At 46.5% G+C, this 25,815-nt stretch overlaps 1 protein-coding gene across 1 annotated transcript in view; it reads right to left on the bottom strand.

Annotated features, from left to right (window-relative positions):
• ARSK (arylsulfatase family member K) overlaps positions 1–25,815 on the bottom strand; it is a 567,335-nt gene that overhangs the window by 309,776 nt on the left and 231,744 nt on the right. Inside the window, exon 7 of the mRNA XM_085632496.1 lies at positions 24,226–24,447. Coding sequence (XP_085488622.1) covers positions 24,226–24,447 — 222 coding nt within the window. The remainder of the gene's footprint in view (positions 1–24,225; positions 24,448–25,815) is intronic.

The following is a 25,815-nucleotide window of genomic DNA, read 5'->3' as shown; positions in this document are numbered from 1 at the left end:
ATCTACCTTACCTTGGCATATTAGGTACACCCACAGTCTTCCCAAGGTATTTGGGGGGTCATGTAATTATAAGGAAGGCCCTCATAAAAGATGTTTTAAATGCCCAGGGGATAGATAAAGTACTTCCCAAATTTGACTTCAGTGCTATGAGAACTGTGGCATGTAGATCTACATTAAGATCTACATTATTTTAGCATATTCAGAACCACTAAGGTCTCACCTAGGTGGGGGGTCATGTAACTATAAGCAGGGCCCTTATAAAAGATGTGTTATATGCCCTGATGATGGAGAAATTGCACATTGCAGTTTCCCCATTGTAGATGCATAGCCTCATAGGATAACATGGCAATAGGTTATTAATGCATAAATATTGCTAAGAATTGCATAACTATCATTCAAGGACTTAGGAGAATGGTATTAATAAATCCCAAAATATGCCATTGTTTAATTTATCCAAAAATATACAGAAAAGGAGTTACAAGACTTTCTTGTGTGTAAGACACAATTTAGTCATCCTGCAGTCTTCCCTTATTGGTCAGAATTAACAGGATTAGCCAGGCTGCTTTGATGAAGTGATAAGTAGCTCATCAGGGGAGAGGGTATCTAGTGGAGAGAGCTCTGCTACACAGGAATGCCAGAGCGGAGGGAGGACGGGGGTCGTAACGGATGAAGCTTCAAGAAGGAGCAGGACTGGCAGAGAATGCCAGGACCATCTATCCCCATCCCCTCTGACCCAGCGAGATGGCAGGCTTAAGGGAGGGTTCTGCAGATGTAAGCGGAAGGAGAGTTATGGAAATGAGCCACACTGGAGGTTTCTTTAGCTAGTTCTTGCTCCTCTGCTGAGATTTCGGCCATACTGACTTTTAGAGGAATAGTGCTTTCTGGGAGAAGAATGCACCACACTTTGGAGGAAGTCATCATGCTCTGGGGTGTTGACTTGCACCTCACTGGACAGGTGTGATCTCCTGCCTGTCCCCAGAGAACACCAACTAAATATATGAGAGGTGTAGAGCATCTCAGATCTGCTGCTTGAAACTAAGAGAAGAAGGATTACCAAAATGGAAACTTGATTTGTACTACCAGGCCCTGCATTCTGACTGACTCTGCCTGTTACACTATCTTGAACTACTGCCCTATGGATGTACCTTGCTTCAAAAGGATTAAAGAGTGGACTCCCTACAAGCTACAGATTAACAGAGCTCATCTGTACCAGCACGACCAAGAATCCCCTGCCTGGAGTGTGTCCAGTGGATTTGTAAGGGTTTGTTCCTGGTGTATTGTGGGAATTGTGGTCCCAACTTTCAAGGTCAGTGACCTGGTCAGTGTCACTGCTCTCCCCCGAGCTGCTCCACCACCATTAAGTAGCTGGCCCCTGAGTGCGCTCTGACCCTTCTGGGTCAGGTGTTCGAGGTCCTGCCTGTGCCTCATCCCTGGTGGTCTAGTGGGAAAGCATTCTGCTCTTCTGCTGTTTTGCCCTCTGTTCCTCTTCTGCTTCTGTCTTTTTTGTGCTCTCTCTTTTCCTTTTCACTTACTCTTTTTGCCTTTGTTCTCTTCTTGCCTTTTTCTATGTTTTTTTCCTTTTCCCTTTTCAGGTCGAGCATTCGAGACCTCTTGTATATACTTTAATACCAGAATTGCTTTCTACTTGTTTAACTGTATCTATTTAACTGTCTTGATAGAAAACGACCAGTAGAGTTCAGTAAAGTACCAGAATTGCTTTCTGCTGAGGGACTTTCTTTATTTAAATTTTCTGGCAACTGCCTCGATGTAACTTTCTTGATAGAAAACGACCAGCAGAGGTCAGTAAAATACCACAACCACTTTAGCATTCTCTAGATTCCAGTCCATCGAAATTGTCTTCCGTGAGCACCCGTACACAATAATGTTTTTTTTCAAATCTTGTATTTTCAGTGATATGACCACCAAAGACCCTGATTTTATATTCAAAACAGAGCTTTGGACTCTACCATTTCCTGCTGAAAGGCAATATTTCTCTCCATGTGTTCCTATACCAGGTGAATCACACAGTTTAGTGCTTACTTTCCCTCCATGTTAAAGAACAGTAGATTTGTAAGCACAAAGGCTAATGTGCTTCATAGCTAAATACATATAAGGTCCCAAAAGCGAGACTGATTGAATTGCAAATGCTTGTTACTCTTGTAGCCTCTTTTTCCTGCTATTCAGCGCTTTCCTGTTTTCCTGCTGCTGCTATATCCTCCTCCAGCATGCCGTTTTTCCCGCTCCATGCTTCCCGCCTCCCAGATGACCAGCCCTCCCCCTTCGCAGTACTTAATGGCGGCCACACCCCTGGCACACCAAAGGCAAGCCCATCTGCACCCATCCAGACCCGGAGCCAGGGACCCTGGTCCTCTGACTCACCACCACTAAGATGCCAGCATCCTCTATGATCTCAAACCGAGATGCAACAACCGCCAGCTCTCGATGCCGACCGATACCCACGGCCTGCTCTCCTGCCTTCACTGCCGCCTCCTACCTCGGCCCCCTCACCCAGTCTACTGACCCTCACCACATCCAAACCTCACAAGTGCATAATTCTCAACATACGATCCCTCCACAAATATGTCACAGAGGTCTCCCACGACGCCTAGCCTGACATCGCCTTCCTGACGGAAACTTGGATGTACTCCAGCTCAGTGCCAGACATTGCCAACGCCATCCCCGATGGCTACAAGATCATCCGCAAGGACCGTCCCATTCATCCACAAAAGCTCCCGCCGCCTGCCCACCCACTCAGACGAACCAATGACCTACATGGAACACCTCCACTTCCGGACCCAGACCAACCTGAAAACTACCCTCTGCGGCACCCTCATAAACACACCACCTGGTCCCCCTGCCTCTTTCACCGACACCATTGTCAAGCTCATCGCACCCCAGGCCCTCACATCCACCGACTACATTCTACTCAGAGACCTCCACTTCCACCTGGACAACCAAAACTATACTAACACCTCCCATCTCCTTGAGAACATTGCCAATGTAGGACTTAAACAGCTAGTCACCTCTCCCACACACACAGCAGGACACACACACGACCCCGTCTTTGCCACAGGAAAGAGCATCTCCTACAGCCACACCACCAAACTCCTCTGGACCAACCACCACTGCAGCCACTTCTCTTTCAACAAACCCTCCGCACACAAGTGCACCCACCATTTACCCCACCGAAGCTGGGGCAGAGTCACAGAAGATCAACTCACCACCTTCCTCAAAAACACATCACCACAGACATCCTCAGACATCAACACCACAGTATGCAACCTCCACCAATGGATCGCAAACTGTGCCAACATCCTTGCCCCCCTCAAGAAAGCCACTGGCAGAGGGCGTGGCTTTGCTGTGGAGCGTAATGGCCGTGAGTTACAGCGGCTCCTGTAACACCGGCTCCCTTCCTAATATCTGGCATTGTAATCCGACTCAATCACAAAAAGGAGCACCAGGGGTAAGTAGTTAGGTCGCCCCCACTCTACAACAATATATCTGAACAAGACCTGACATACTAGGAACAGTGTATTATAGTTCAAAGGACCAGGGGTACACATTCTTCAAAAAGCTACCCTGACAGGCCAGTACAATAGTTACTTGCCTGTATGTCCCACTATTCACAATTTTCACTACACATCGTCATCTACCACAGTTCACAACAAGCCTTTAAAAAGAAGTACAAATACCACCACAAAGACCTTATGCGAAAAATGTGTGAGAAAGTGGGAAAGCACCAGGGGACTGCTGGCATATATTTACCAGTATGCCCACACTATCATCATCGGTAACTTTCCATACAAAAGAAAAAGTGAAGGTGAAAAAGATTCCTCCAAGGTGAGAAATCAAAATGAGCAGAGTCAGTGAAAAGACGGCACTATCAGTTGAAAAATCACTGAGTGCCACCTAGGTCCCAAGAAACAATGAAGTGAGGAGATGCAATCCTCAATGAAAAAGAGGTACTGCTCAGGAAAATTTATTCAATGCAGTAAGCGTCCACAGATAAAAATGGCATCTATTTGGCCATTCACACAAATACAGGCCAACATGTTTCGTTGCCTACTGTCATTCAGGCAACTTCATCAGGGCTAGTATGGGACCATTCACCACCTCGCTTGTTGGTCACTCGGACCTGTGGTAACATGACAAAAACAAATTATAATAGACAATGTGCCAAGTGTAAATAAAAACATCTCCAAAATAGAGCTCACTCCATATGTATATGAAAATGTGTAAAATACATATACCGCATGGCTGCTGTAGTCCTTCGTACCTGCACACCACCGCCAGGGACTCCGAGCCTAAAGGTAGCGGTCCCACTTGTAACTGCCAACGTCAGTCTCACCTAAAATCATGACAGGCCATATATTGAAGTTCTTGCCCTGCTATAGGTAATTTATGCTCTAACTCTAGTGCCCTCGTATGCCAACAGCACATTCTGCCCGGATAACTGATTGTTTATACCGTGCTCACCAATTCATGTTGGCCTGTATTTGTGTGAATGGCCAAATAGATGCCGTTTTTATCTGAGGACGCTTACTGCATTGAATAAATTCTCCTGTGCAAGTAAGTGGTACCTCCTTTTAATTGAGGATTGCATCTACTCACTTCCTTGTTTCTTGGGACCTAGGGGGCACTCAGTGATTTTATAACTGACAGTGCCGTCTTTTCACTGACTCTGCTCTTTTTGATTTCTCACCTTGGAGGAATCTTTTTCACCTTCACTTTTTCTTTTGTGTGGAAAGTTACCAATGATGATAGTGTGGGCATACTGGGACATATATGCCAGCAGCCCCCTTGGTGTTACTAACGTGAGGTGCTTTCCCACTTTCTTACACATTTTTCGCACAAGGTCTTTGTGGTGGTATTTGTACTTCTTTTTAAAGGCTTGTTGTGAACTGTGGTACATGACGATGTGTAGTGAAGATTGTGAACAGTGGGACATACAGGCAAGTAACTATTGTACTGTCCTGTCAGGGTAGATTTTTGAAGAATATGTACCCCTGGCCCTTTGAACTCTAATACATTGATTGTAATCCGATTCCCCAAGAGCGGATGGACCATCGGAACTACCGAGGGCACTAACGATCAAAATCGCGGCTGACAGACCCAAAATAACGGTGCTGTCGGTGTCGGAAGTTGTGGCCTACTCTGTCCTCAGAGCCGGGAACTCAAGTGAGAAACTGAGGCTGTGTTGGAAGACTGGCCTGCGCCTGCAAACGACCACGCCCGCATCCTCGACTGGAACGGGGAGGAGTTCTCGGAGCAGTGGCCCCTACAGAAGACGGTTTGACCTGCGCCAGCAGCCAATGAAGCCCACGGGTGAGCGGGACCACACCGGAGGCACGTCTTGCCCCCCATGGCCCATGCCAGGCGGCATAGAGTATACCTGCGGAGTTGAGGGCTTCCCAGATCCTGGTTGTCACGGCCGCAATGCAACATCAGTGACGTTGCAGGTCCACCGCCGGCCACCTTGAAATCGTAGTGCGACACCGTCCCAGACTCCCAGGGGGTGCTGTCTCCCCAGGTGGCCCACATCTACAGGCGGAGGGCCATAGATAGCGGAGGGCACCGAACTGTGCGGGATCCTCGTAGAGAGCTGCGGCTGCCATGAAGATACCGGGGCACACAATAGATACTCCACATCAAGGGAAGACTCCGCTTCTCCCACTGGCGTCGCTGTGAAAGGGTGGCACTTGAATATCAATTGGGGCTGCACCACCTGAATTACCATCGACAGGGCTGTGTGACAAAGCGAAGTGGGAGACAAAATGTGTTCTGCCCATCATTACATGCCTGAAGCACAAGCACCACACCAGGGCGTGAAGGGCGTGGGTCGCTGCCCCCACGCCCCTCATCTCGATGTCCAACCTTAGTCTTAGGGCCCACGCAGCACTGACCACCTATAGGAGCGGGTAAAGGGTCTAAACAACCACAAAGACGAGTTCACGTCCCTACCAGGAGGAAAAGGCAGACGCAGTTAGACCTGGGGCAATGTCGGGTCCAAGGGGCCCCAAGATGACTCAGCAGAACAAACTAGACAGGTATACACAAACTAAGAAGGCTACGCCAGAACAACCATTCAAGGACAAAATGGCAGCTGCAATGGAGGGAGATCTACCCGAGCTCACGTTAAAGGACATCATGGAGGCAATCTTGGGGGTTTGTTAGTCCTTGGAACAGAGGATGGACGAAATAACGTCGGAGGTGACACTCATCAGGGCAGGCCTGACCAAAATTGGAGAGAAAGTCAAACAGATGGAAACCACTACCTCATGGCTTCTCGACGATGCTTCACAAATGCAACAAGACATCAAAGAGCCACAGGCCTTCCGAAAATTTGCAGAAGAGAAACTGGACGGCTACGAGGGATGCACTAGACGCAATAATGTGTGCATTATCGGTGTGCCTGAGAGGGCGGAGGGGCAGGCGACCGACCTGTTTGTTGAGGACCTCATACTTAAATACCTACAACCTAAGGGCCTGTCACAATTCTTTGTGGTACAGAGCGCTCACAGAGTTCCTGGGGGGCGTCCTAAACCGGGTGCGCCTCCGCGTCCTATCCTGGTGAAGCTTTTGAATTTTTAGGACCGAGACGCCATACTGAAACATGCCAGAGTGGCCCCACCTCTATGGTACGACAACGCAGAAATCACATTTTCCCCGGACTTTACCCTTAATGTACAGAGGAAAAAGCGTTCATCTCTTAAAAAATTGAGAGACAAAGGAATCAAATCCGCAATGCTGTTTCTGGCCCGTCTCCGGGTAGAGGCCGATGGTAAAAACTTGTTTTTCAACCATCCCGAAGAGGCTGCGGACTGGTTGGAGGGTTGGAGAGGTGCAAAAGAACACAACGCATGTTTAAGGTCTACCCTATTCCAACCTAAGGTCGTGACTGTGCGGAGAAAGTAAGGTGCTCCTATGTGCATTGACATTATCGGCAGGCCAAACCTGTAAATGGGGGTAATTTTTGTTTGTTCCGTATAATTGAGTGCTGCCCTGCCAAAAGCTTTGTGTATCTTACTGTTTCCCAGGGTTGAAGACTGGTCCACACCCAGGGGGACTAGTTATCAGGTTCCACAAGGGGTGGAGCGGAATGATGGAGTAGCTCACCCCACACAAGTCTACTTTTAGTTCCAGTTTGGGCGGCAGGCACTTTACATAGTTGTTCAATGGGCAGTTTCAAGCCCAGAGTGCAGGGGAGCAGGGAGGGAGGTAGTTGGGTCGGAGATGGGTGGTTACGACACTCACAAGTTCAATAGACATGGTTTACCCGCAGACAACGAGACACAGACACAGACCACACTAGCCACAATGAGTACACATTGGGACAAGAGCTTTAAGCTGCTGAGTTGGAACGTCAATGGACTAGGGGACAAGGTAAAACATTACATAGTCCTACAACACATCAAGCAACACTCCCCAGACATGGTGCTACTTTAGGAGTCCCACCTGGTAGGTAACAGCTGTAAAGCACTGAATAAATGGGGCTACAAACTAGTGGCTCACTCTGGCTTCATCACGGGCTCTAGAGGGGTTGGTATCTTGCTTAAACACAACTTCCCGCTCTCCATACAACGCACATGGACTGACAAGCTGGGTCGTTACTCAGCGATCTCAGGGCAGTGGGAGGGACAGACGCTCACAGTGATGGCTGTATATGTTCCGCCGGGCCTCCAGGGCCGTACCTTCAAGGACTTAGGTACTATAATGCTCGCATTCCCAGAGGGCCACACAATAGTAGGAGGAGACTTCAACTCTGTAGTATCGGGTCCTCTGGATCGCTATCTACCTCATGACATTGGCTCCACAAGTAGATGGCTCCCAAACTTTTTAGATGCCCTAGGCCTCACCTATGTGTGGAAGGCATATCACCCAGATAGTTAACAATACATCTTTCACTCGGGAGCACACAACAGTCTTTCCTGAAGAGATTACCTACTGGTTCCCGCATCCCAAATAGCAAATATTTGCGAAATTAGTCACATGGCTAGAGGGATTTCAGCGCAGTCCCCGGAGTGGGTTCAACTGGTCCTCGGTGAAAAAAAGTGGGAAGCATGGCACCCATTAACCCGTGGTATCTCTGAAACACCATAATGAAAAAGCACTCCTGCAGGCCCTAGATCACTACTTCCAGGAAAATGAGGCGTCGGTTGGGTCACCCCAAACTCTTTGGGAAGCATTTAAAATGGTGATGAGGTGACATGCGCTGTTGTTAATTGCTGGAGAGCGTAAGGAGAAATCAAAAGACCTGGTCCGCCTAGAAAATGAACTCCTCCGCCTGGAGGAAGAGACGGGGAAGAGGACACACAGGGGGGAACTCCATACCCTAAAACTCAAAAGAGACGAGTATAAAGCTATCGCTACTGATATGGCCAAAGCTCTGGGGAGGGATAAAAATGGCAGATTATACGATCAGGGATACAAGGCCTGGTCGCCTAGCTGGACAGGGAGGAGAGGGTGAGTAGGCTAGTGCCTGAACTGATAAGTGACTCGGGGGAAAATAACAGATCCACAAGCTATAGTCAATGAATTCGCAGACCACTACAAGGTGATATACCAAAGAAGTTCAGATCTACCAGAAGAAGATTCGCGAGCCCTTCTGTCAGATATCAGCCTACCCACTCTGTCTGACGAGGAACAGCGCACGCTAGATAGTGCCCTTAATAATGACGAATTAGCACAGGCAATAAGGAACCTCCAACCTTGCAAAGCCCTGGGACCTAACGGCCTGCCCATCGAGCTATATAAATTAAAACCAGATAAAATAGCCCCGTGAATACGGGACATGTTTGAGGAGAGCAGGAAACTGGGTCAACTCCCACAGGACCAGAGGGTTGCAACATTGGTCGCTATACATAAAGAAGGAAAGCAGAGGGGTAAATGCTCATATTACAGGCCCATCTCCTTACTAAATGCAGAACCCAAAATACTGGCAAAATTTCTGGCGAGCCGCCTGGCTCAAGTTATAAGCAAGCTGGTACGCCCCGACCGGTCGGGTTTCATGCCCCATTGCAACACCGCACCAAACTTGCGAAGGCTGCATGGTCTGCTGGGAAGCCAAGACACGATTCAGAAAGACGCAGTGGTGGTCGTGCTGGACACCACAATGGTGTTGGACACCATTGAATGGCCATACCTCTTCGCAGTCTTGGCCAAGATGGGCTTCGGACCCTGCTTCATCGGGTGGGTGAGACTTCTCTACTCTGCCCCTCTGCCGCAAGTAGTGGTCAATAATAAGAAATCAGAGATATTTGAGCTGGGCCGTGGCACCCCCCAGCTGTCCGCTTTCGCTCTTACTCTTCTCCCTCTTCCTGGAGCCATTAGCGGCATGGATCCATAGGGATCCAATGATAAGGGGGCTCAGATGGACCGAGGGATGGGAAGACCGCATCTCTTTATATGCGGACAACATCCTTTTGTACCTTGCCTCCCCGAAAACATTGCTCCATTTAGTGCTTAATATTTTCACAAACTTTGGCAAAAACTCAGGGTATACAAACTCAGGGTATACGATTAATTGGAGTAAGTCCCTTTTGTACGTTCCCCACAGGGACCCTCCCTCCCCACCCTGGGGTTGTCCTATTCAAGTAACAAAGGTGGGCTTCCAGTATCTGGGAGTCTTTATCACCTCAGACTCCAAACTCCGATACAAGAGCAACCTACTTCCCCATTGCTGAGATTGAAGCGTGATGTCACAATTTGGAAGGCGCTGTCGCTTTCACTGCTGGGAAGAGCAGCGCTTTTTAAAATGATGTCACTACTGCGCTTCCTCTATGCCTTGCAGAACTCCCCAGATCTGGTCCCAGCGAGATATTTCAAGGAGATAGCGGGCCTGCAGAGAAAACTGCTGTGGGACGGCAGACCCTGAATAGCCTTGCACAAACTTGTACTCAGTTGGTATGATGGGAAGATTGGGCTTCCAGACATCAAAAAGTACTATTGGGCCACCCACCTGGCTGCCATAAATCACTGCACGTATCACAGTGGGGACGACCCTGGGTACAGAATGGACAAATGGCTCCTCCCTGGCGGAAATCACAACAGGGCGATTTACTCTAGACCCCAACGGTATCTCTTAACAGGACCACCTAAGCACTCAGTTCAGGTCTGGCATGCAGCAAAGTGAAGCCTGGGGTAGGAACAGAAACTCAAGCTAGCCACTCCCTTATGGGATTCGGAACAGTTGGGCACCCTGGGGACCTCAAGAGGGTTTGACAGATGGGTCCTCATTGGGATCTCAAAGATCGGGGACCTATGGGAAAAGGGGAGATGGTGTCATTTGCCTCGCTCCAGCGTGAACACGAACTAGCTGACACTGAGTATTTCAGGTACCTGCAGGTCTGGCATGCACTCAAGTCAAATCTGCCGGAGGGTACCCCCCCCCCCAGAATCCTCTCCACTGGAGGATAGGCTACTTGATGGCTACTTACCAGAAAAAAGCAATATCCCTGACCTACAAAAAGTTAATAAATAACACTGCTGATCCCCTTGGGCCGATACGAGAGCGCTGTGAGGGAGACAGGCTGGAGGCAGATGACGAGGAGTGGCAGTAGGCGGTGTCCTCCCCAAGAGAAGTGGCGATCTCTTCCAGATTGCGCCTCGTCCAACTCAAAATCTTACATAGAGTTTACGTCTCTGTTCCCAGACTAGTGCGAATGGAGAGGGTGACTGACGGAAAGTGCAGGAGACAATGTGGCCAGGTGGGCCCTTTTATCCACATAATATGGGAATGAGGGTGTGTGCAGAATTATTGGAAGAAGATTCATGATTATATGGGAGAGGTGTTAGAAATTGTGATTAGGCCCGAAGCGAAATGATGCCTGTTAAATGTGTGGGAACCCACTGACTTAACCAGGAAAGACAAACTATGGGTCACTCTGGGTCTAATGGTGGCTAAAAGAAATATTGCACAGTTGTGGGGGGCAGAGGTGTCGCCAAAACTCGAGGCCTGGAAGGCGGATATGGACTGGTGTATGATCAGAGAAAAAACAGTATACGTTGCACGTGGCTACCCCAAACAATGGACTGCTATATGGGACAAATGGAATGCCTATTGGGGAAACATTTGTGTTCCACCTGTTCTCCCCTCCTCTGATGAATCACCAACACTGTGAATACTATGAGTTACTATGTGTCATTGAAAGGTACTCTGTAACATGCTGTTGTCAGATCTTTGTTGTCGCACTACTCTCTTGTATGTACTTTATAATGTTGAACACATTACTGGTTAAAATAAGAACTTAAAAAAATAAAGAAAGCCACTGGCAAACAACAAGTCAAGAAAGCAAGCTGTTTCACCCCCGCACTTCAAGAGTACAACATACCTGTAGATGGCTCAAGAACACATGGCGAAACATCAAAACCCCATAAGCCCCCGCCGCCTTTAAAGCAGCCACCACCGCACACCACCACCTCATTAAAACCACAATGAAGAAGGTCCTCTAAGACAGGATCCTCAATAATGCACACAATGGCAAAGAACTCTTCAGCATTATCAAAGAGGTTGCCAAACCCACCAGTGAATCCACAGAAGTCCCACCCTCCCTTGACCTCTGCAACAGACTTGGCACCTTCTTCTACCACAAGATTAAGACTATCTATGACAACTTTGACACCCATGACCATCCCACTGCGCCAGCAACAGTCACAACCGACATCGACTCCCCCGACCGACTCTGCACAGCTGATCCCCACTCACCACGGATGACCTCATATAGACCATGAAAAGCATCCACTCCAGAGCACCTTCAGACCCCTGTCCGCATAGCATCTTCCACAGAGCGGCCTCCGCCATCACACCTGAGCTATGCCAAACTATCAACTGCTCCCTCTGGACCGCCACCTTTCTCGACGACTGGAAACACGCCAAGATCAACCCCCTCCTGAATAAACCGTAAGCGGACCCAACGGAACTCAAGAACTTCAGGCCCATCTCCCTCGTCCCCTTCTTAGCCAAAGTCATCGGAAAAGCTATCAATGCCCAGCTCGCCAAATTTATCGTAACCAACCACGTACTGGATATCTCCCAATCGAGATTCTAAAGCAATCATAGCACCAAGACCACCCTCCTCGCCACCACCGACGACATTCGTTCCCTCCTCGACCAGGGCGAAACCATGGCCCTTCTCCTCCTGGACCTCTCGGCATACTTTGACACCGTCTCCCACCACACCCTAGTCACAAGACTCCACAACACTGGTACCTGAGACAAGGCCCTCAACTGGATCCACTCCTTCCTCACAGACAGAACACAACAGGTTAGATTCACACCGTACCTCTCGAAACCGATAAGCTGCAGAGTACCCCAGGGCTCCTCCCTTGACCCCATCCTCTTCAACATCTACATGGCACCGCTCGCAGCCATTGCCAGGAACCACAGGCTCAACATCGTCTCCTACGCCGATGACATCCAGCTGGTCCTCTCCCTCACCAAAGAAACCACTGTCACCATGAGCAACTTTCACGAAGGAATGAAAGCTGTCACCACCTGGATGAAGGACAGCTGCCTGAAGCTCAATTCGGACAAGACAGAAGTCCTCATCTTGGGAGTCTCCCCCTCCGCTTGAAACGACTTCTAGTGGCCCTCTGCTCTAGGAAGTCCCCCTGTCCCCACGAACAACGCACGAAACCTCAGCATCGCACTGGACTGCTCACTCACAATGGACTGCCAGATAAACACTGTCTCCTCGGCCTTCTTCAACACACACCACTTGATTTGAAGGACCTTAAGATGGATCCCCAACATATCCAGGATACAGTCACCCATAACCTCATCAGCAACAGACTCAACTATGGCAACACAATCTACATCAGTGTCACCCAGAAACTCCTCCAAAGACTCGAAAATGTCCAGAACGCCACAGCAAGAGTAATCCTCAACATCCCCCATCGTAGCCACATCACTTAACACCTCAGCGACCGCCACTGACTCCCAGTCGACAGAGGAATAACCTTCAAACTCCTCACCCACGCAAACATGGCCACTCACAACGTCAGTCCTGCATACCTGAATCACCGCCTCACATTCCACATACACAACAGACACCTAGCTCAGCGTAGCTTTCCTTGGCTACCGTCCCACTAATCCACTAGACCAGAACCAGAGAAATGTTCTTCTTCTACCGTGCCTCCAAGACATGGAACACCCTGTCCATCCACCTCAGGAAATCACCCTCGCTGACACAATTTAGGAAGGACCCCAAGACCTGGCTGTTCGGATGAACTCAGCATTTAGTCTGATCTGCTGTGCCCACCTCCACAGCACCGTGAGACCCTCACAAGTAAGCAGCTGATCTTTACAAACCCTTATTGATTGATTGACGTTTGGAGCAACTTTGAAAAAAAGCTCCATAATGGGACCAACTCAACCGAGAGAGCTAAGCTGGCCACCTTCAACCCCGAGCTGGTCTGAACTGCTGGTTCATCCCATTGAAAAGCTCCAGAGATCTGACTTCCAGAGTTTGACTGGGAGCTCCCTGAAAAGCAAGCCAGTGAGCCCTCATCGAATCGGGACTGGTGAAGAGCATCGAGGGACCCCGGAAGAAGAAACTCCAGAAAAGTTTCTAAGTTCGATTATAAACTTTTGATCGAGGCCTTCTGCGAGGTGCATTCGAGCAGGGCTCCATTGTGGTCAGCCTGAAACTTTGACTTTGTCCCAGTCAAGCATGACCAGATGTCCCAGAGTGGCACAATAGGCTTTTAAGCACTATAAAGTGATCGTTCTTTAAAAATTCATATCTCCGGTTCCCTACATTGCATTTTAGTAATTTTAAAGATAAAAATATTTCCTATATTGAGAACTTGGTGTTGGATTTTTATTGCACGTTGTGTCTTAATTATTTACTGAATTTGTGTTTTTAAATGCTTTACATACCTGTCTCCTACCTGCTCACAGCTGAGCTATCCAGGGTTGAGCATGGAAATAATTCATTGAGACCTGTACTGAGCCCTAGACTGTTAGCGGCCTTATTGCCAGTGGTAGATGCATATTTACCACTATCAATAACCCACTTTCGGACACGGCCCCACGGGAGCAAGCCTCTAACAGTGAGGCCGCCTTGCCCGATCCTGCTTAGACATGTCCCCTCAGTTCTCAGGGACAGCGCTTTGGCGGTTGTTCCCCGTGAAGACCCACGGTACTCCTTGCTAACTGTATATCACACCTACCCTGATTATGTCCAGTACTATGTCCTATTTGAAGGAGGTCTCCTTAGCTTTTTTACTTCATTACATGCCTCTCTCTCTGTTTTCTATTACTCTTCCTTTTTCTTCTTCTTCCGTTGAGGTTCAGTGGGGGTGATAGATGCTTCATGGGTGGAAGTATGGGAGGGGGAAGTTGGGAGGTATGAAGGATATGGTTTGTTGTAGTGGTTTTTGTTTTGTTTCTGTTATATCCACCTTGGTGTTATCTCACACATGTGCTGCACCTCACGAATGACCCACCAAGCACCCCCCCCATTATAATTATTGTGCTCTGATCCAGGTCGTACCTCATTACTGCCCCACAACCCCATAGACAACCAACATGCCCACTCTTAAACTAATGTCCTGGAATGTGAATGGCCTCCTTCACTGCATTAAATGTACTGCTGTCTTGCGCTTTGCCAAATGCTTCAAGCCTGCGCTCCTCATGCTCCAGGAAACTCACTTACTAGGAACCCAATGTCCCTTCCTCTGATGATATGGGTATGACATAGTGTTGTTCCACGAAGGGCTCACATGGGGTTCCAGAGGGGTGGCCATCCTGTTACATAGGGGGTTCCCCCTGGTAGTTACCAACTCACACTTAGACCCTCCCGGGCAATACATAACAGTGGAGGGCCTTCTTGACGTCCGTCACTATAACTTCCTCTCTGTCTACCTGCCTAACCAAATACCTGCAGTGACATTATCTTCTCTGACCTCATTACTTGCAGATCTGTCGATAGGTGTATTGATCCTTCGTGGCGACTTCAATGCAGTGCCTATCCCTGACCTAGAGGCAACTGATCCTCCCACTCCGGGGTGCATTTCCTGTGCGTGTTAATGTTTTGCCTGGATGGGCACGCTGGGGCTCTGTGATGTGTGGAGAGATTGGCATCCTCAGGAACAGGTGTATACTTACACTTCGGTGGTGATCAAATCAGAGTCCCGGATCAAACTCTTCTTGCTAGTGGCCATGGATGTGAGCCAGGTGAACTGTGTGAGCCTCATCCTGATCTCCAATCACGCCACCCTTTCTTTGACATTTGGCTCTGCTGACCAAACCTAGGGACCCATCTGGTGTCTTAACACCTGGTATCTCAATGACCCTCACCTTGAAGCTTCCTTGAAGCCCGAGATCCATGTCTATTTTGAAATTAACCAAGGGTCTGTAGACACGATGAGCTCTCTGTGAGAGGCTGGTAAGTTAGTGATCCGAGGTCTGGCGTAGGGGTTCGTTCGTAGGAGTGAAAGAGAAAAACTGGCACAAATGATCACCCTTGAGACTGAAATTCACGCCCTGGTATGTTAGGCCGCTGACCACCCTTCCTCCACACAGTTCTCAATCCAGCTTGCCCTTGAGAATGCCCACCAAGGCTGGCGGGCACGAACAAGAAATATTTATGAACACGAAGACAAGTTGGGGAAGCTGCTCTATTGGCTTGCCACCTACAACATATTCTGTAGACTAGTGCCCAAACTTCGGACGCAGATGGTAATCGCCTGCTGCACACCCCCGACATCTTGCAGACCTTCGGAGCTTTCTACCAAAACCTCTATGCCTGTAGACCCGGACCCCCCAGGAGATAGAACAGTCTCCAATATGTTACATCCGGCTCCTTACAATTCCCTCTTTCCTGGCGAATGAGTTAGGCCAGTCCATTACTGAAGGCGAGATTGAATCTACTCTCTTTGATATGTCTTCCAACAAGAACCCTGGCCCCAACGGCTTTCCCTATTAGTACTACCAGAAGTTCCATAGTGAAATGACCCCATTCTTGCTCAAGCTTTATACCAAGGTGGCTGACGGAGATCATTCTCACCTGTACTTGAACTAGCCTCTATAGTGGTCATCCTTAAACCAGGACACCCTCCTAAGAATTGCTCTTCGTACAGACCCATCTCATTACTCAACACGGAAATTAAGCTCTACGCAAAAATTCTGGCCAATCGACTACAACCCACTCTGCCATACTTAATTCACCATGATTAATGCGGCTTCATGTCTGGGTGCAGCACGAGGCATTGTATTAGGTGAGTCCAAGTGGCACTCTCCAGACTGGTTGCATCTCACCCCCCTGCAGTGCTACTCTTTGTAGATTTCGAAAAGGCATTTGACATTGTGTACTGGTCTTTTCTGTGGGCTATTCTCAAGCACGCTGGACTGTCGTGTACATGAGGCACCTTCTCGGAGCCCTATAGCACCAGTCCTTTGCGCAAATCCGGATCAATGGATCACTTTCAGACCGCTTCCCTATTTGTAGGGACATGCGCCAGGGCTGCATCCTGCCTTCTTCATTATTTGCCCTTGCGATACAGCCCTTGGTGTGGATCATCTGCTGCAATGCCCTACTCAGCGGGTGGTTGTGTAGTGAGGGACCAAAAAAAAGGATCACCCTCAATGCGGGTGGTGTCCTACTGTTCTAAGCTGTCCCACAGACCTCAGGCCCCAGTGTCTTGAACTCCTTGCATTATTTGGCAAGGCCTCAGGCGTCCAGGTGAATACATCAAAATCTCTATTAGTAGCGGTTCGAGGTGAATTGAGCACCCACACGTGGGAGTCTGACATCCCGTTGAGGTGCCTCTCCTTCAAATACCTTGGGTTCCACATCTCCCTGCTCCCTGAACTCACAAGACACCTTAATCTAACAGCGTTGGTGTCCAAGATGAAAAGTGACATCTATAAGTAGCCCATCTATACGATGGGCTATGTCGCCCTCTTTAAGATGATGACTCTCCCGTGCTTTCTGTATATAGTTCAGCACTTCCCACTCCTGTTCTTCCCCTCTGGATCAGCACACTTCACTCCACCTTCCGATTCTTTCTCTGGTCAGGTGGTCGGTTATGGATCAGATTCCTCACTGGTAAACATTGCCCATATGATGAGGGCTGGGTATGGGGGACCTCCAATGCAATTACTATGTCTCCCCAGCTGACTGTCATTAATGACTGGCAGTGGGGGCGATGATCTAAGCTATTCAGCAGAACGCTCTTTCTTGGGACTTGACCACATCCTAGAGATTCCATATGGCGCTCCGATACTCCAAACTCTACCCAACATCACCCTGTGGACGGCAGGAGTGGACTGGTGCCTCCAATTGAAAAATTCCATCTATATTTCACGAGGATGTCCAAATAATAATACGACAAGATATGCGGGAGGTAGGGGGCTGATTATGGTTTGGGAATGTGATTTCTCAAGTGTTCAACTGTAATGTGAAGGTGGTGTGCAAATGTAATTGTACTCTATGTCGTAGATTTCAAATTCTAATAACATTTTGTTACAAAAAAACATGCATAGACTGACAAATGTTACTCACAGACACTTTGCCTTATCAATAATAAAAGTCTCATATGTTATTAGTTGTTTCAATTCTAGCTAGAAAGACTGTTTGATATATTGTCAGGACGTTTTGAGACAGAATCCATTTTGAGAGTTCCTCCAGATGGCAGTTGTCATAAGCCTTCACCTCGCTGCCCAAAAGGACATCATTCTATAGATATAAGGAATACCAGGATCACCATTTTTTAACACAACTACCAAGAACAAGCATTGGCATAGCCAATAGGTCTCACCTTGGGGACCTTATAAGTGTTTAGCCATGCAACAGTTGATGTTGTTGCACCAAGGATATTGTGCTGGATAACTAAACACTTATAAGGTCCCAAAGGCGAGACCTATTGGCTATGCCAATGCTTGTTAGAATTGGTATTAATCCATTCTATTCAAGTCAAACATGTGCCAGGAGTCTAAAACTTAAACGTTATTGATGGTGCTTTCTTAAAATCAATTGTATTTGTACTTGCGTGTTATTGGACTGTTGTTTTGAAAATGTTTTGTTGTTACTTAAAACCTACTTTTTTTTTTAACGAAATTCGATACTTTAACACACAATGCTGCAAAAATGTTATTATTCGAAATTAAATCCTTGGAGTCAGCAATTGTATTGACATTATTATTTTTAAAAAACGGAATGTGTGGTAATACTATTATGAGTTTATGATATGGGTAATATGTATATTTATGAGATTTGAGGTTTTATTCGTTTTTAAATTGTTGAATACAGAATGTTTTAAACACTATGGTGTTAAATTGACATTACTTGACTTGCACATTTAGTAGTAGCTCCCATTAAAAAACTGAGGTGTGCGACTAGTCTTTGCCGACCTGCGAGGTTCAGCTGAAGCACAGCGAGGCACTGTGATTGGGATGGCTCAAACATGTCCTACCATTTATCTCACGAAACAGCTCCAACACAGCAGCAATTATTTCTACTTTTTATTAGGCAAAAAACGTGGAAGTGACTACCCAACAATGGGACGCTGGCATTTAAAATACGATTGATATCTTTTGTTAGAGCTTAAAGCCCTACATAACAGCTGTCAGTGCTGTGGCTCCTCCAATGCCTGTGCTGTGGTGCCCCTTCAGCTGCGGGCCAGTGCTGTGGCTCCTCAGCTGTCAGTGCTGTGGTTTCTCAGCTGCCAGTGCTGCTGCTGCTCCTCTCCTTCTCGTGAAGGCTGGCCCAGAGGCCTTCCTGCACGTGTTGTAATGTGAGTGATGGGAAGCTATTGTTGGCGTCTTTTACTCAGACAAGAGAGGCAGGCCTGCTCTGATGGATAGGTCGGCTCTGCTAATCCGATGTACAATTTGATAAAAGCGTTCAGCACAAGAGACTGGCTTTCCCCGAAGGAAGAAATCATTTCCCTTAAGAGAGTGAAATCTAATTTTCACATTTGTATTGTCTTGTGCTGAAGAATCCACTTCATATTCTGCGGGTTCCCCCTGGGCATGTTGGCGCATGCCTGCTCTTCACCACAATACCTTTAGGCTCCGGGGAGAAGGCGCATTTCTACCAATAAATGGTGGTAGATTTGACGCAATTTTATAGCACAGCCTCGAGCCATGGGTCAAAGTCAACCTAATGCAACCGTCCGGAACTTAAACCGCATGTTAACACCATCCTTAGGTAAGGCGAAGCCGATGACCTTCCCGGCCTCGGACCACGTGGGCGTCAATCAAAATGATTGACAGGCGTCGCAAGGATATGCAAGATTAACGTGAATACGTCACACCGCGCTGGCAGCAAGGTATACAAAGTCACACAAAAAATTGTAGATTAAAAATGTTCTTCAGTACGTTAACTCAATAGCGAACGATCCTAATTTTTTAATCCTGCGTCACTCACAAACGGCCCTGAACTGATGCAGTATATTTATTTTTCCAGTTTTTGTCAGATGCCAACTTCGACAAAGCACGAGAGCGACACAGCGCTGCCCTGCCGATAAGAGCACTATAACAAAAGCTTTCAAGTAAACAGATTACAGAAACAAACAGAAATATTTCACAAGGACAGGAGGAGGCAGCAGGGGGAGGGGAAAGAGGAGGGGGCCTGCACCTGTTTCCCTTGCGGGAGCGAGCATGAACCATATGTTAATTAAAACCAGATGGTTTTAAAGCTCGCTCCCGCAAGGGAATCGCCAAACGTGCACGCGTTGCCATTAAAAGCAATGCAACGCGTGCACGTTTTTGGGACACAAACTGAATCGATTGCTAAAGGTCTTCCTAAGCAACGCATGCGCGCTGCGTAGGCGAGACCTAAAAAATGGCTCCAAGAATCTGAAACAGAAGTGGCCAGTAAGGTAGACCCCATAGGGATTATAGCTGAACCCCATAGCTTTGGTTCACTTGTAAATACATCACAACACTAGAAGGGCTTGAGGACATTTTAAAGACCCACAGGGTTTTTTTTCCCAAATTAGAAGATTGTGTTAAAGTAAGGATACTGTTTGCTTGCATGCAGTCAATAGTTCAAAATCGTCTGTTATGTTAGGCAGTAGTTTTGGGAGGCACCCCACAAATGTACTTGGATTCCGAAGTCCATAAGTCAATTTCATGCACCCTGTATATTCTCTCCTATCAAACATACATTGTTCTTTGACAGCCTCTTTACATTTAGCCAACATGTGTTTCGAGTGAACTGCTTTATCAAGTCACAAAGAGATCTACACAAGTTGAAATTAAATGTCCAATAACCAATACAAATCACAGAGAAACTTTTCTGTACCTCCTACAAACGGTTAGAAACCCACGACATGATCCGTACTCCTGTTCTAAAAGTTCATCCTTTTAGAATGAATGTACAGTCTTGGTTTCACTCAAAATTGAAAAGCTACTTACGATAGGGCTCTCATTCTAAGCCTTCAAAATCACGCAACGAGTTGTGGAGTGCCCCCCAAACAAAAATGGTGCTTAAGTTAAATATATTTAAAGTGTAGCACTGAAGGGTAGTCAGGCGGCATTTTCATTCTACCTTTTCTTTCTCTTCTAACCAGTTATGTTAGTCCGTAGGTGGAACTTCAGTGAAATAGAGGTGTTTTTATATGACTGTCTGTCTTCTTACCATCCAGGGTTACTACATTCAGTATAAAAGTCAATTAGAGGTTTCCCCTATGCCATGAGCAATAACAAGTCATCCTTAAAGTGTGCCTTTAAAGCCCATGAGGCAGGGTCATAATATACATAAGAATAGGGCACACTATATATTGAGATTAGTGTGCTCTCACAGTGCTATTTCACCATGTGGGCCTTGCTCGACTTTTCAATGAGCAGGCCTATATGGGTTTAAGGCAGGGGTCTTCAAACTGGGGGGCCTCAAGTGATCCCAGTGGGGGCGCCAGGCTCTGACTAAAAGAAGCAATATGCTGATGGCAGTGCTTTATTTTAAGCAGGAAATAAATGAGCGAAGGTACTCGTTCTGTAATAAACCATCACTAACATCTTTTGCCATTGAAATGTTAGCTGGGAGTATCTTTCATATAGGAAAGGGCTCCAAATATTCTTCAAAACCCCCACCCCCATAGTAAGGCCTGCCTGACCAGAAAAGTATGTTTGGCAATCATGTATTTGGTTGCATTTTTAAAACGGTGCCAGAATTTACCAGCAATGTTTAAATATGTTTCATGTTAGTGCCCAGTAATACAACGATACGGGATAAAACGTTGGCTCTTGCTGGGTATTACTGGAGAGGATAGATGGCCCGCACACACAAAAATATGGTTAATGCTAGCTGCCGGGGTCGCTAAGCGTAACATACGGTTGTGGGGTGCACGAATACCTCCCAAATTGGCCGATTGGATAAAGGATCTGGATTGGTGCCGCATGGCAGAGAGGGTGGTGTATGTCCCAAGAAGTGGGAAAAGATATGGGGCCCCTTGAAGAAGTATGGACATGAGAATGGGGTGGGGCCAGAAAGGTGAGGGTCCAGGTGCTTAAATGAATCCACATACACTGTGTTGGACTATGTAAGACCTCTGCCTATATTGTATGAACACACCAATACTCCCGACATAATGGGAAAAGAAAACTGTATGATGAACCACTATGTGATGTGTATCTAACTGGAACTGTTATGTTGTTCAATAAAAAATATTTAAAAAATATATATATATATGTTTCATATTTAAATAAATCGAGATATATTTACACATTGCCAATTTGATAGAATAATTGTGAAATATTCTGAGGAGGGGCAGATTAATTTTATTTTTCCACGGGGTGGCGGCATTAAAACGTTTGAAGAACACTGGTTGAAGGTCTTTATTTCCTATCTCTACTGGGGAAAATGCAACAAAAATGCTTCAAAGTTATTTCTTCCTTAATATAAACAATTTAATTTAAGTGTGAAATCAGATGTTTTAAAACTCAGGTGGAAAAGTAACTTTTTAAAAATGCACTGCATCAGCAATAACCCATGTAAACCCTGTTCTGACGTCCCACAAGTGAGCCTCTACTTAACAGTTAGGAATAAAGGCTAACATATGTCCAGTGGATGTATGACAAAACTGCTTATGCCTTTACAATGCAGTCTCTACCCCGACTGCGATGTTACCATGTGTTCCTTTACCACACAAGTTGTTACAACTTGCCTTAGGGGTGGCGCTGGACTTTAGAATAGTACATCTTACTATTCCAACCCCAGTCTACGCAACAGTAGGGAAGGTGTTGAACTTACAATCCGACACCAGTCCAACAACGCGCTCCCTAAAGCAAGTCATTGTAACGACTTGCATGCTAAAGGAATGCGTGGTAATGTCGCAGTCGGGGGTAATGACTGCGTTGTAAAGGCAGATCCTGGTAATGACTACGTGGTAAAGGATGTTTCCCTGTCCAGTAGTTGCTATGTAGATGTTATGATTAGAGAATATGCGACGAACAAATTTGAGTCTCCCGTGATTCTTTACCCCCTCTGTTGAAGGTATTTGCATGAAAGTTAACCGAGTTCTACTACTTATCATACTTTCAGGTGGGAGGAAATGCAAGAAAATTGTTTCAATTTCTCCAGTAGGTGCCTAGTGCACAGGTTAGTGAACAGATTAAATCTGGCACTTCCTCAGAAGATTCTTGGGCTGGGAATACTTCAGTTGATGAAAGCAGTCATGTTGGAAAAAGACTCCTAACTCCTGCAGAATGAAGAGGACTCACTTTAGGATTCCTAATTCCTGCTGGCACCCAGGAACTGGAACTGCTCTCCACAGGTCAAGTGGTTAGCCTACTTTTTTCCTAGTTTAGTGACACAAAAGATAAAAGAACTCCTGAATCAAAGAGAACACAGCTGACCATAGAGGATTGTAACCTATAGGAGACATGGCTGGAGCGAGACATGCTAGAAGTCTGCCCTGAGGAACTAGGGACTGCAAGACTGTCCAAAAGCACTTTGAAAATATAGGGACTTAGGGGAAGATACAGTTTGGCAGAAAGGGTACTCAGTCGCAGACTCTAAACTCATAGTCTGCCTTCTTCCTTTACAGACTGGAAGACCACAAGATGTCTGTGGACAAAGCCCATGCTGGTTCTGTAAATGGAAATCTTTATCTGCTCGTCCCACAGATTAGGGGGTATCGGAGGAAGGGCATTATACTGTCCACCCTATTTAGGGTAGTGAGCGGGATTTGTTTCTGTCCCTCACCATCAGGAATAACCTGGTGGTGCGGGACAGAAAAAATAGTAATGACCCCCACACCATCTGAGAAAACTCCCAGGGTGTGGGCGGTCATTAGTTTTTGTTTTTCAGAAACAAACTCCCTCATTGGGAGTTTTTTATTTTTACAGTTTAGCGGATGGCTGCCAAAACCAATGGTGGCTGTCCACCAAATGTTTTGTACCTTTGATGGAATTGCCATCATGGTGGTTCCTTTTAACATCCAGAGGATCGTTGGGCCGGTGGTCATCTCTAAAGTTGATGGACGGTAATCTGTCAGGGTGGTGGCAATAATGTCCTTTGCCACCTTGACGGACTGTACTCTGTCAGTCAATCTCTAATTTGGCCCGTCACTCAATTTGTCCACCTCCAGGGGACCTCTAAAGTGCTGTGGCTTGCATTGGAAGTTTGCACGCAAGGCTGGTTCATCCCACTCTGAGCTTTTTTCTGTACTAAAAACTGGTTCAGCATGACATCTATGAGAAGAAATCTGCTCTTGTGGAGCCCTGTCCAGCTATAGCTGCCAGCCTTGCCCCACAGGATTGTGAGCCCTAAAGAAGTGACTCATCCCAAAGGTAAAATCGGGGACCATTGTGAGCCAGCAAACCTATGCAAGCAGCGAAGCATCCACTGCAGATACGAAATCAGGATTTGGCCTTTTTGTAGATTTTGACATTAAAAACCAAGGAGCTCAACAGGAGCTCAAAGATGACATATACAACTTTGAGGGACACTCTCCAGCACACAGCACTGGATTTTGTCTCATTGGAATGTTCTGACTTCCATTTCAGAGACTACGTTCAAAGTTGAAAACTCTGACGGGATAACTTCAAGTGAGATCACTCACCATTTGGTTCATGATCTCACTCCTACTACCTCAAGTACGTTGTTGAATCGATGTCCTTGAAATTCATCCAGATGTTTATCACAAGGCTCACTCTTCGTACCATCAAGAATTCAAGTATGCCACTGATTCTGATTTACATATGGGGGAAGAAAGAATGCATGTAAAGGTGTGCTTCAAGTTATTCACAAATGTAGGCAAAACTGGCTAGCTTACCAAACAGTTGTGGAGGCACCGAGTTACCATCTGCATATGCAATGTACTTCCACTGACCAGTACGGAGCATGTACGCTGACGCATTCACGTTGCAGCCATGGAACTCACTGAGCGCCCAGTTAGGATGAAATTGACTGGAGACTTTGTTGTTGTATTTATCACTCAACAAAGGCATCAAGGACATGCCGCTGAGGTTTCGAGGTACATGGATCCCAGCTATGTCTGAAAGAAAATCCACCATGGTGAAATATTTCACAATAGAGATAAACAGTTCACCTAAAAAATGATTAAAAACATGTCTCTGTTGCCCCTACCTAAAACTTAGCAAAATTGTTCTCTAACAGAAGCTGGAATCAATGACACCTTTGAGATTACTGTGCCAGCAGCCAGGTTTGCAAGAGGAATATATTTTTAAAGGGGACTGCAGAAAGCCTTGATTTTGTAGAAATAGAATTGTACCAAATACACTTCTGTAATATGGTTCACGAGGACAACAGAGGAGAGAAGACAATGCAGAATGAAAATGGTGATTATGAACCTTATCATAAAGGACTGCTACTTTACCAAAGGGGGAAGTACAGTACACTGTGTAATTTCAGTAAGACTCTAATTCATTGCCCCATAACTTTTCAAGTTGTTTAGAGACCCCACATTCTCCCGTGCAAGCCTTCCTCTGTAGCCATGCACCAGTCCACGTCTATGTCTTCACATCTTGTGCTATTGGTTTCCCCTCCTTTGATCAATATCCATCTGAGCTCCCACCACACTACATATTACTAAATGTTGTTTGGCATCTGAACAGTTCCTGCTCCCCTATATTACCAGTGCAGCTGTTTTGGTGGCATTTCGACCCCTACTCCTATCATTTGCGAAATGCACTTACACCATTTTACAGGGCAGTATCACTGAAAATTCCCAGACAGTGTATGAAGGTGGATTTCTGACTATTGTACCTCCTTCATTTAGCATTGGCTTTCTTCACCATTTCATAGAACCCATATCCAATACACCCTGTAGAGCATGGGTACTCATAAACATCTTCCCAGGGGGCAAAAAAAAATTTTTCTGTGATGTGACTGAGGGCCACATTGATGCCAGCAGGGTGGAAGTCAGGAGCAGGGGTTTTCAGGGGGCGGTGCCAGTAAGGTGGGTGTAGGTGAAGCGAAGAATAAAAAGCTAGTGGCTAAATTGCACAATGTGAACCCAGAAAACCTGGATTAATCCCAGCTTCCCCACTTTACCAAATTTTGTGATCCTAAGCAATTATTTAATTTCAGTTCCCCTCCTTTTTCTTCATTATCAGATATAAAAGTACTTTTAAATACATGACTTCAGGATGCGAATTGTCCAAAACCTTCTCCTGTGTATCATTAAATTAACTATAATGTTCAAGTATAATATGAACCCAGCCCAAAGAGTGCACTTAGCAGACTTGCATCCTAGTTCACTACTGATATAGTTATCAGGTTGGGGGGAGGGGAGAGAATAAATAGCTTTACTAACACTCACTTCTCAATGCACTGATATAATGTGATGTACTAAGGTGAAACGCTTCTGCATAAGGAAATAGACTTTTTTAATTTTGAAGAG

The sequence above is a fragment of the Triturus cristatus genome, chromosome 2_1, assembly GCF_964204655.1.
Source record: "Triturus cristatus chromosome 2_1, aTriCri1.1, whole genome shotgun sequence".
Taxonomy (NCBI): Eukaryota; Metazoa; Chordata; class Amphibia; order Caudata; family Salamandridae; genus Triturus; species Triturus cristatus.
The sequence above is the reverse complement of the archived record's forward strand: the minus strand, read 5'-3'. Positions and strand labels throughout refer to the sequence as shown.